The sequence below is a fragment of the Trichomonas vaginalis genome, chromosome II (assembly GCF_026262505.1).
Source record: "Trichomonas vaginalis G3 chromosome II, whole genome shotgun sequence".
NCBI classification, from domain to species: Eukaryota; Parabasalia; order Trichomonadida; family Trichomonadidae; genus Trichomonas; species Trichomonas vaginalis.
This window is the reverse complement of record NC_067204.1, coordinates 23,974,552-23,986,813: the sequence shown is the minus strand read 5'-3', so window position 1 is coordinate 23,986,813 and position 12,262 is coordinate 23,974,552. Positions and strand designations below refer to the sequence as shown.

The 12,262-nt window shown below is 33.9% G+C and overlaps 5 pseudogenes across 5 annotated transcripts, besides 1 other annotated feature; 4 read left to right on the top strand and 1 right to left on the bottom strand.

Annotated features, from left to right (window-relative positions):
• Positions 1-12,262: part of a mobile genetic element that runs on past both edges of the window.
• On the top strand, positions 1,774-2,361 carry TVAGG3_0599630 (annotated as a pseudogene). Its single transcript has one exon. A coding segment is annotated over exon 1 (588 nt).
• Positions 3,662-4,326, top strand: TVAGG3_0599620 (annotated as a pseudogene). Its single transcript has one exon. A coding segment is annotated over exon 1 (665 nt).
• TVAGG3_0599610 lies at positions 6,871-7,672 on the top strand (annotated as a pseudogene). The gene has a single exon. A coding segment is annotated over exon 1 (802 nt).
• Positions 9,691-10,160, top strand: TVAGG3_0599600 (annotated as a pseudogene). Its single transcript has one exon. A coding segment is annotated over exon 1 (470 nt).
• TVAGG3_0599590 lies at positions 10,635-11,220 on the bottom strand (annotated as a pseudogene). The gene has a single exon. A coding segment is annotated over exon 1 (586 nt).

Below are 12,262 nucleotides of genomic sequence, written 5' to 3'. Positions count from 1 at the left end.
AGGGGAGTGGTTTCCCAAACCTTTTTGTTTACGGTTATTGTAAATATTTAAAACTTGTCTCATCTTTGCCATGGAGAAATGTCTATATTTGTCGTCATATGACATTTCATCTACTTCACCACCTTGTGGTTGGTTTAAGTCTCTTAAGATTTTTATACAACTGTCAATGACACCAAGAGCAGAATGGTTTTGGTCGACAATGAAATATTGGTTTACATTTTTTGAACGCAGATAGTTTTTAATATCGTCTGATTTGAAAGAACTTTCACAGTCAGATGTCAGTTTTGTTGGATGGTATTTGTCAACGAATATTGTCAAAGCAGTTTTCACATCTAAAATATTTTTGGATTGTAATGGTATGGCTTCACAGTATCTTGTGTTTTGACCAACAAATATTAGCCAGTATGGTGGTCCGTCTTCTCTATACCTCGGGAATGTTTTCCAAGATATCCATAAAACCAAGCATTTGGTGTTGAACTAAAGATTTTTTACCATGAGTGCTTTCTTTGTCGCTTTAGAAACATAGGGGTCCTTGTTTGGATTCGTCATTTTTAACCCATAAGAAATGGGTTTATTTGGCGCATTAGCAGGAGTTGCATCCAGATTTTTGCCCGCAGTGGGAACAATAGCCAGAGGTGCATTTGGAATTGGAAGGAAGATTTTGAGTACATTAGGTATACTGAAAGAGAAAGCACACCTATTATACAAACTGTACAGAAAGGTTGGGAGGTAGCACGAGATGCAACAAATCTTATTCCAAATCCTGAAACAAGAGAGGAAAAGTTCAAGGATGGATGGACAATGTAGGAAGAGAAGCAGGAAACTACTATAACAAAGCAAATGACTACTATAACCAAGCAGGACACTATATGGACCAAGTGAAAGATTCTTTAACAGAGGATATAACCATGCACAACAGTGGGTAAACAATAACCAACCTCAACCGCCTCAAACGTGGGGAATGTAAAATTTTTAACTAGGATGAAATGAACAATACAGCATTGAGACAAATGGGTTCAAGATGGATTTGTCGACTTCCAGCAGTTACACAACGTGTTTGTTCAAGTTCTTCCTATACCTCAGGAAGTTTTAGACCGACTTAAAAAACAACAACAACCAGTTGAAAACAAACCAAACTAAAATTTTTTACTGAGATGAAATGACCGAAGAAGTTGAAACGGTAGATTTGACACCACAAACAAAAAGTTCAGAACCATTGTCAAAACCTGTCAAAGAACTTACAGATGAAGAGAAAAATTCAATAATAGAAAGTGCCAGGTCTGGAAATACAAACCCTAACTATAAAGTCACTTTTCATAGAAATGGAACGGCTAGTATCTCAAAAAGAAACAGACTCTCACAAATAAAATATTGAAGTCTGAAGGAGCTTTCGAGACAACAGATGGAAAAGTTTACTTCACTGACCATCAGTTCATTATAGAAATCTCATTGACTTAGAGTCGAAATATTCTAAACTTTACAACAAACACAAAAAGTTGAAAGGAAAACAAAAACAAATGGCATATGATATTTTATGAAGATGTTAACGACACAACCATACCTGCAAGTGAGGTAAAGTCAGAGGAACCGAAAAGTGACGAAAAACCGATAGAAGAAGGGAAGCCAAAAACTGAAGATAAACCAAACCAAAGTTTAGTCAACCTTCATTAGCTGGTATGGGTTGGCGTCAAAGGCTTCTGGTAGCTTGTGTGGTTACGTAAAGTAAAGAAAAAAATATTTTTTTAAAAATATATTTTTTATATTTTATTTGAAATGTACGCTGAGTTTTGTTGGAACAGACCGTTGGAAAACTTGTTTGTTAGATGAGAAATATGAAATTCACTGTTGTGAGTCATTTGAAGTCAGAAACAAAAAGACAAAAAAGAGTTTTAAGCGGATGGGAGCAAAAAGACGGATATGCCTGATATGAAGATGGGTGGAAAACACTATCTTAAACATGTTGTCATTGCAACTCATTTTATACCGAACCCTAACAATTTACCTTTTGTAGACCATATAAACCGTAATAAGAAACGACAATAGACTTGAAAATTTACGTTGGGTACTCGTTCTGAAAACAATAAGAACAAAGGCAAATTTGGAGATATAGTATTCGAATTTGTCGACGAACTAGAAGATGAAGCAATTGAAATTACAGACTATGGCAAGCATACGTTTGAGTTTTACTACTATAGCGAAGAACAAGACTCTTTCTACTTTTATACCGGTGTAAACTATAGAAAATTACAAGTATGTTTTACTAAGGCGGGCTATGCTCATGTAAACGCTAGAGATACAGATGGAAAATACGTTCAAATACTTCTTAACAAATTCAAGAAGCTATATGGCATACCATTTTAAAACAGTATATTTTTACATATATTAAATGCTTCGGGTTGAAAAACAAAGAACAAAAGTAGCAGATACAAAACAAACATTTTATGAGCTTACAAAGGGTGTTATGAATGAATTCAGCAACATACATCCTGACCTCGTTCATTTTGTTGCTAAATTCAGTAAAAATATATTTTAGGTGAAGAGGTGAGATTTCACCTCTTTTTTCACCTGTTTTTTCACCCTCATGAATTTTCATGAATTTTGTGCTGAATTCGACAAAAATGAGTTTTTGGTTGAAAGAATACGGTGGAGCCAAAAGTGGCTCGACCTCAAAACAAGCATTTTGTGAAGAATATACCAACCCGCGGAATTCGGCGGGTTGCTTTTTATACAAAGTTCAACAGGTGAATTTTCATGAATTTCCTTAAGATAGAAAAAAAGTGAGTTAAAATGAGATGTTTACTGAACTGGCTGAATGCCGCCTTCTGTAGTTATGTAGAATGGTTGACCAGAGAAGTGGAACAGTGCTCTGAGAATTTGTATAATTCGTGGAATTGGACTCTCTCTGTTTGGTATTTTTATCCAAGGACGCTTGGCAAAGAACTTAACAAGAGCTTCTCTTTTGGCGTCCTTTATGTCGTCGAAAGGAGTGTTTTCTGGTATTTGAATTGGAATTCCGGTTTCAATTTCGATTTTCAGCGCACCTCTTCCAGACAACCAGAAGCCGAGGGACTTGTTGGCTTTGTCCTTGCCCAAATACTGCTTAACAACTTCATTTATCTCTATAAGGTAAATTGCCTCATCTAATGGCTCGATGTTGTCCATTGTACTTTTTCAGAACAATACTTGTACTGTTTCAGAACAATACTTGTACTTTTTCAGAACAAGACTTGTACTTTTTCAGAACAAGACTTGTACTTTTTCAGAACAATACTTGTACTTTTTCAGAACAATACTTGTACTTTTTCAGAACAAGACTTGTACTTTTTCAGAACAAATTTCCCGTAAAAGCTCTCAATTTGTGAGAAAAATTTTCTGTTTCAGAACAAGACTTGTACTTTTTCAGAACAATACTTGTACTGTTTCAGAACAATACTTGTACTTTTTCAGAACAAGACTTGCACTGCTTCAGAACAATATTTGTACTGTTTCAGAACAATATTTGCACTGTTTCAAGACAATATTTGTACTGTTTCAAGACAATATTTGCACTGCTTCAGAACAATATTTGTACTTTTTCAAGACAATGTCCGACGGTTAAGCCACAAACGAATGTCCGACGGTTAAGCCAAAAATATTTTTTATTTTTATTGTAAGAACTGAAATGACAGTAGAAGCAAAAACGTTCACGAACAAATCTAATGGCGAAACATTCACAAAAGGCACTTACAACGGTATTGAAGTCTTACGTAGAGACAAGGATGGTTATATAAATGTAACAAATATGTGTCAGCAGTTTAGGAAAGACTTTAGAAGGTTGTTGGAAAATAAGTCCTGGGAAGAGTATTTTGAGGCATTTTGTGAAGAATATACCAACCGCCGGAATTCCGACGGTTGCTTTTTATACAAGGTTCATGCAGGAATTCCTGATGAAATCAAACAGGTTAGAGGAATGTATGTAGACCCAAGACTTGTAAACTATATAGCAATGTGGGCTTCACCAAAATATTGCATAGCAGTTGGAAAAATTCTGGACTCCATAGACAAGAAAGTTCATGAGAAGTTAGATGAAGAAGAAGAACTCGAAGATACAGTAGAAAATGCTAAACCTTTGTTCGAAGAAGAAGTTAGAAAAATGCATGAAAAACAAATAGAACATGAACGTGAGATATGTTCTGGTTATAGAGACTCTCCATACGAACTAGACCAATGGGAACAAGAAGATTTAAAGAGAGAATTTAGAGAATATGAACTCGCTAAGATAGCATTAGAAGCTGCAGAAGAGAGTTAAAAGCTTGGGGTTGTTTTGTACAAAAATATTGTGAGTAAATGAACCATTTATTTTTTTGAAATTTCAAAAATATATTTTAGGGTAGAAGGTTAGATATAACCTTTTTCTAACCTCTTTTCTACCCTCTTGAATTTTCATGAATTTCATCGTAAATGTTTTGTCAAGACTTCTTCATAAATGTTTTGTCAAACATGAACGTAAATGTTTTGTCAAGACTTCTTCATCGTAATGAGTGTAAAGGACCCAAAAATATATTTTAGGGTAGAAGGGTAGCTCTACCCTCTTTTCTACCCTCTTTTCTACCCTCTTGAATTTTCATGAATTTTCCCGAAATAAAAAATAAAACTAACTTTATTTTATTTATTTTTTTTATTTTGTATAAAAAAATAAAAATGTCAACAATCGGCACAACAACAATTCAAACAACTACAGCACCAAACTCTTTAGTCATGAACCCAACTTCAATGTTAGTAGAGATGAAAAGCTTCATTCCTTCTTCATATACTTTCGAAACAAAAATCCAGAAGATAAAGCAAGAACTTTTAACAAGTAATTTAGACTGTAGTGCGAAAGATGAAACAAATGAACAGTATCTTTATGAAATGCAGGATATTATTGACCATCTACCTAAACTTCCTGAAATACAACAACAAAAACTAACCATTCCCGAATTTGACGAAATAGAAGTCAGACTGACTGACTCAGTAGAAATAAAGAAGTTCATACGAAAGGTAAACTATGAATTCCTTGGATTTCATTGCAACCACAAAGTCATGGACATTGACCTTTACAAATCCGAAGAATTTAAGACCTACGACAACTTTGTTTCGTTAGTTGCAAAATGTGTTTGGGAAATAAGAGATAAAGATAGTAGGGGTAAGGTATGGAACGAACAAATAAAACCCGCTTTTCGAGAAAGAAAACCATTGACGCCTTAGTCATACTAGCAGGTAAGATTTCAATACAATGCTAAAATGAACCCACAATGTTCAAAATGTAAAGCAGCAATGAGGAAATATAACTACTCCGTCAAAGAGATAGAAAGAATGAGAAACGACTATGCAGATTTAAAGAAAGAAATGACAAACAATGAGTTTGAAACAGTTGGAAAGATAGACAATGACACCAAAGTGGTTAGAATAGGTGATTTAAACGTAAGATACTCAAAGAAATACAACAAATATTCTTTGTCAGACATTTTATCTCCATCTGGAAAGAAAGCAAAGGACTGGGTTAGAATTGCTTCTAGTCAGAAAATTTTGACAAGAAATCCTGAGCTTATGATATCGGTAAGATTCTATGGAACTACAGCATATCTCATCGACAAAAGTCTTATACCAATAGTTTTGTTATGGTTAGACCCAGTTGTTGGATATAATTTCATAACATATGGTTCGTTCGACTCAGAACGTTGCAGTGAAGGCTTACTTTACATCGTTCAGAAACCGAAGGACTTCAATACAAAGAGATATAAGATAGGAAGAACATTTAATATAACTCAAAGATATGACAGTACAGTCAATAGAGTCAAGGTTGTGTTGGTTAACGATATGAGAGCTGCAGAAACAGAACTACTTGAAAAGTTTGAGAAAATGTATGGTGCTCCCATAAAAGGTAAAGAAACGTTTGAAGTAGATGAGATAGATAAAGCTATAAAATTATTTGACGAAGTTGCTGAAAAATACATGTAAAAATAACGTTTACCATGTAAAACGCTTATAAAATAACTGGGGTAGAAAAGAGGTTAGAAAACAGGTTATATCTAACCATCTACCCTAAAATATATTTTTTGGTCATTTACGCTCATTACGAAGAAGAAGTTTCGACAAAACATATATGAAGAAGTTTCGACAAAACATATATGAAGAAGTCTTGACAAAACATATATGAAGAAGTCTTGACAAAACATTTACGATGAAATCATGAAAATTCATGAAAATTCACGAGGGTAGAAAAGAGGTTAGAAAACAGGTTATATCTAACCTTCTACCCTAAAATATATTTTTGCTGAAAAATGACCAAATTTCATGAATTTCCTTAAGATAGAAAAAATAACGCTAATTTTATTTTTATTTATTTTTTTATTTTGTATGTAAGGACAGATATGACAACAACAGAGAACACAACAACAGTTATAGTCCATGAAGCTATAAATGAAGAATATGAGTGGGTTCAGTTTAACAAACAACTCCGTCTCATTCGTTCGGTCAAAGATGACATGTACCAAATGCAAAGTATTTTGACAGCATGTGCTACACCAGATACTAAGAAACCACAAGACTGGTTTGAATTAAATAGCACTCATGAACTTTTGAGTGAGTTCGAACATGTAGAACTTAAAAAGATGTACCAAGACAGACAAAACTTACCATCGTATCTAAAAGGTATATATGTTCATAAGTTCCTAGTTAGTTCAATAGCAATGTGGGCTTCACCTCGCTATGCTTGGTATATTTACAGACTTCTTGACGAAGTTGCTGAAAAATACATGTAAAGCGTTTATTTTTGGTCTTTTATACAAGATAGAAAAAATAAAGTTAATTTTATTTTTTTTATTTTTTTATTTTTATGTAAAGACAGATATGTCAACAACAGAGAACACAACAACAGTTATAGTCCATGAAGCCATAAATGAAGAATACGAGTACATACAGTATAACAAACAGTTACGTCTCATTCGTTCAGTCAAAGATGACATGTACCAAATGCAAAGTATTTTGAATACTCTTCGTTCTACAAAGCAAGCACGTCATTGGTTTGAAAACCAACAGACAAAAGAACTTTTAGAAGAATTTCCTCATATGTTTGCGAGTGGTAGAAAACCGCGGAACGAGATTCCGTACGAAAATCGTAAAAATTTGCCAAATAGTTTGAAAGGATATTATGTTCATAGACTTCTTGTAAATGCTGTTGCAATGTGGGCTTCGCCTCGTTACGCTTGTTATATTTTCACATTAGATGAAATTCATAGACAAGAACGTGAAGAGCTAGAGAACAAGCTTGAAGCAAAAGACAAAAGCCTTCAGAAAAGAATACCACGTTCGGTACCAAAAGGAAAGGAAAAGAACTATAAGTATATGATTTACACTGAAGAGATGGAAAATGAAGAAGACAGAGATATGGTTATGTTGCATTTAGTCAGAAGAAACAACAAAAGCTTTTACGACCTTGCTAAGATTTACAAATCTGACAGAAATTGGTTCTATCGCGAAAACTTACCGATTTCAATGACACCGAATGAAGATGTAAACAATAGTTCAAGATACGTTACCTCAAACACACTATGATATTAAAGGTTGTACAATACTTACCTTCAAAGAAGATTTGCCATTGTTAAAGGAAAAAATAACAGAGTATTTTGACAACTTCAAACAAGTAGAGTAGATGAACTCTTTATTTTTCAAGCTTGACTTCAGATGGCTCAGGTAGCTCTATAAGGTAAATTGCCTTGTCAAATCCTTCTGGCATTCCGAGTCCTTCCTTCCGACAGGAAAAAATTTCCCGACAACTGGAAAAAATTTTCCCGACAACTGGAAAAAATTTTCCCGACAACTGGAAAAAATTTTCCCGACAACTGGAAAAAATTTTCCCGACAACTGGAAAAAATTTTCCTGTTGTTCGTCCGTAAACCATTCAAATTTTCGAAAATTGAGAACTTTTTTCCCGACAACTGGAAAAATTTTTCCCGACAACTGGAAAAAAATTTCCCGACAACTGGAAAAATTTTTCCCGACAACTGGAAAAGTTCTTCCTTCCGACAGGACACAAACGAATGTCCGACGTTCCTCTTCCTGAATGTCTTCCAAAGCCAGAAGAACCGACAGCCCCAGCACCACAACAGACTTACTAAGACTAAACATTTAATTTTCAAGCTTGCTTGGTTTGCACTTGCTGAGATATTCCTTCACGGTTTCATTTACCTCAATTAGATAAATTGCTTCGTCTAAGGGGTCAAGCTCCATACTGAGTCAGTACAATATTGTACTTTTTCAAGACAATGTTGTACTTTTTCAAGACAATGTTGTACTTTTTCAAGACAATGTTGTACTTTTTCAAGACAATGTTGTATAAATTCAGTACAATATTGTACTTTTTCAGAACAATGTTGTATAAATTCAGTACAATATTGTACTTTTTCAGAACAATGTTGTATAAATTCAGTACAATGTCTCTCAAATTTGAGTACAGCTGTACTTTTTCAGAACAAGTCTTGAACTTTTTCAAGACAATGTTGTACTTTTTCAGAACAATGTTGTACTTTTTCAAGACAATGTTGTACTTTTTCAAGACAATGTTGTACTTTTTCAAGACAATGTTGTACTTTTTCAAGACAATATTGTACTTATTCAGTACAATATTATATTGTTTCAGAACAAAGACGGTTAAGACACAAACGAATGTCCGACGTACCACCAACCGAGTCCATTCCAAAGCCAGAAGAACCGACAGCCCCAGCACCACAACAGACTAAGACTCAAACTCTTACATTTTTACGCTTGACTTTTTACAATTTGAACTTTGTTCGCGTAGATGTGAATTCTGAAAGAAGTATGAGGGTCTTGTATGACTTTGTACTTCTCCCATAGTTCATGTCTGTCAAACTTACCTGCCATGGACTCTTTCATAAGTTCCATGAAATCGTCTTCGGACAATCCAGGGAAAAGTACAATGTCAGTAAGTATTCTCTTTACATCCTTACTTAAACTCTTGGCTGTCTGTACACAAATGACAACTGAAATGTTAAAGTGTCTGAGCTTCTTAAGAATTCGACACATGTCTTGTTCTCTGTTCTTTAACAAAGGATGAGAAGCAAAGTCATCTAAGATAAGAAGACATCTATGAGGGTAAGTCTTCCAATCGTACGATTGCAATTTCTTCGAAATGTATTCTATCTCTTTCTGTTTGTTTCTGAAGTGTTTCTTCTCTAATATTCTCTGCATTTCCTCATTTGGGTCTTTAAACTTCGAATTTATATACTCATTTATAGCATTGTACTTCAAAACTCTTCTTTGGTACTTCTTTATCCAATCTAACAACTCAGAGTCTTTTATACATACTAACTTAGACTTCTTTATAATATCTTTGAACGAATTGACGGTTTGATCGAATTGACCAGAAGTACTACAAATGACTACTAACTCATAGAATGGGTTCTTCTCATCTAGTTCTTGTTGTTGTGCAGCCATTTTAAGATAAGTGAAAGTCTTACCCGACCCAGGCGGTGCAATTAGACCTGTTATACCATTCTGAGCAAATAGGAACTTGTCATGTATGGGTTTTATCTGAGCATTTTCCAACTTCCTCTTGTTCTTATTTAAAACATTCTCAAATTTCTTGTCAATGTCAGCAAACTTTTTTTCTAACATATTTTTAGAAAAATTAAAATTTTTATCTTTTAGAAAATGTCTAGCGATTTCGCTATCTATATTCGAGACAAACTTTTCGACTCTAAAACATCTGTCGACCATAAAATCTTACATAGTGTAAACAAGAAAGGTGAATTTGTTCTAAAGTTCTGTTTCTGGGAATATGACAAGAACCATAAAACATTACAAAGAGCAGTCTTAAAATTTGTCAATGACAGACTTGTTGACAGAGATGACGCCGATTGGAAAGATGAAGTCCAACAAAAGTTCTTAGAATGCAAAGAAGGCACATGCGCTGTTCTTGAAGATGAAATAGAAAACAGAATAGAATGAGCTATTAAAGGACAAAGAACTTTTACATAAATATGGTTCGGAGAAATTTGACATAACTCCACCAGAGAAGAAGAAGAGAGAAAAGAAGAAAAGAAGTAAAAGAAGAGAAGAAAGTAGAAGAAGAGAAGAAAGAACCTGAACCAGTTCCAGAGAAAAAGAAATTTGACATGTAAAAATAAAATTTTATTTTTAGAACATTTCTGGGTCAATGTCAATGTTCTCTTCCTCTTTAGGAGCAAACACTGGCTTAGACTCTAAAATCTTTTTACCCAATTTACCTTGAACTTCAACTATCTTAGACTCATAATATTCATAGTCGTCTGCTTTCTTTGGTTCATAAGGTATAACAAGTTTGTATGCTTTGCCTTCTTTAAGGTTTGAGAACCTTCTGTCAAAATTTTCTTTGACTGCTAACAAACCTTCTATGTCTAAGTCTTCAAATTTCGCACCATTTTTAGTCACAATAGCAAACTTAACTGGTTCGATGTTCCAAACTTTGTCAAATGTAGACTTTTCAAAATGGTAGAAGTAAACATTCAAATATATGAATGGGTCTAGTTTTCTTTGACTTCTGTCATGTACTTGTTGACTGAAATATATTTCGTCATCTTTTCTATCGGATAAAAAAATATTTTTTTTAAAACGTTTTAAAATGGTATGCCATATATAGCTTCTTGAATTTGTTAAGAAGTATTTTAACGCATTTTCCATCTGTATCTCTAGTGTTTACAAAAGCATAGTCTTCCTTAGTAAAACATACGTGTAATTTCCTATAGTTTACGCCGGTATAAAAGTAGAAAGAGTCTGTTCTTCGCTATAGTAGTAAAACTCAAACGTATGCTTACCATAGTCTGTAATTTCAATTGCTTCATCTTCTAGTTCGTCGACAAATTCGAATACAATATCTCGAAATTTGCTTTTGTTCTTATTGTTTTCAGAACGAGTAACCCAACGTAAATTTTCAAGTCTATTGTCGTTTCTTATACGGTTTATATGGTCTACAAAAGGTAAATTGTTAGGGTTCGGTATAAAATGAGTTGCAATGACAACATGTTTAAGATAGTTTTTTCCACTCATCCTCATCATAGCATATCCGTCATTTCGCTCCCATTCGCTTAAAACTCTTTTTGTCTTTTTTTTTCTGACTTCAAATGACTCACAACAGTGAATTTCATATTTCTCATCTAACAAACAAGTTTCCCAACGGTCTTTTCCAACAAACTCAGCGTACATTTCAAATAAAATAAAAAAAAATATTTTTTTATTCTTGAGCTTGTTGTTGCATTTGTTCCATTTGTTGCATTTGTTGTTCTTGAGCTATTTGTTGTTGAAGTTGTTCTTGTAGTACAATACTTTCACCAGTTGCATCTTCCAATTCGAAACTTTCTGCCGTCATTGACAAATACATAGGACATAAAAGTTTTACAGGAACAAAGTTTGCGTCGACTAAGGTTAAGTTTATGTTTGCTAAAGTGTTTGAGTTTACTAAAGCTGAAAACTCTGCATTCGAATGAACAATAGGCAAACCAGCAGAGAAAGTGTTGTTTATACGCATGAGTATCTTTTGGTCATAGTAGTTTCTGTCGACATTCGAATAACACTTTGAACCTAAGTTTGAAACAATATATAAAATAGGTGTACTTAAAGTCAATGGAACAGACAAACCTTGTATGACACCTTTTCCTGTTATAGGAAACTGTTGGTAGTAAAAACCAGATATAAGTTTTGTATTATAGCTCATATCGTTTATACTAAACTCAGTCGGACATCCAAACATAATGAAACCTGCTCTAGTTGCAGCACATGTTACATCCGTCCTTAAAGTATTAAATAAGTCAACAAAACCTGTTGGTGGTATATCTGAGTAAGTATCTTCAAAGAAGTATTTTTTTACCATTCACAACAACAAAGTCTTCTGGTGTCAAAAGAGCAAAACAGGCTTTAGTCGTCATCGTGTTTAAGGTCAGTTTACAATATCGTCCTTGAGGACTTTGTAAGTTTGTTGTTATAGAATTATATGACTCAGGGTTTTTAGTCGTAATAGTATAAACCACTATGTCTTCTGCCATTTACTTAGCAAGTAAATTTTAATGAAATGTTGTGGTCGTCAAATATTTTTATGACGTCTGGGAAACTATATTTTAAGTTCAAGTTTCACCTCCTTTCATAACGTATATCTTGTCAATGACATTATATGAAACACCACAGCAACTAACGTCGGGTTCTATTTCTTTGATGTTTATATCGTCTGCCTCTGTCAAAAGTTTCAATAGTT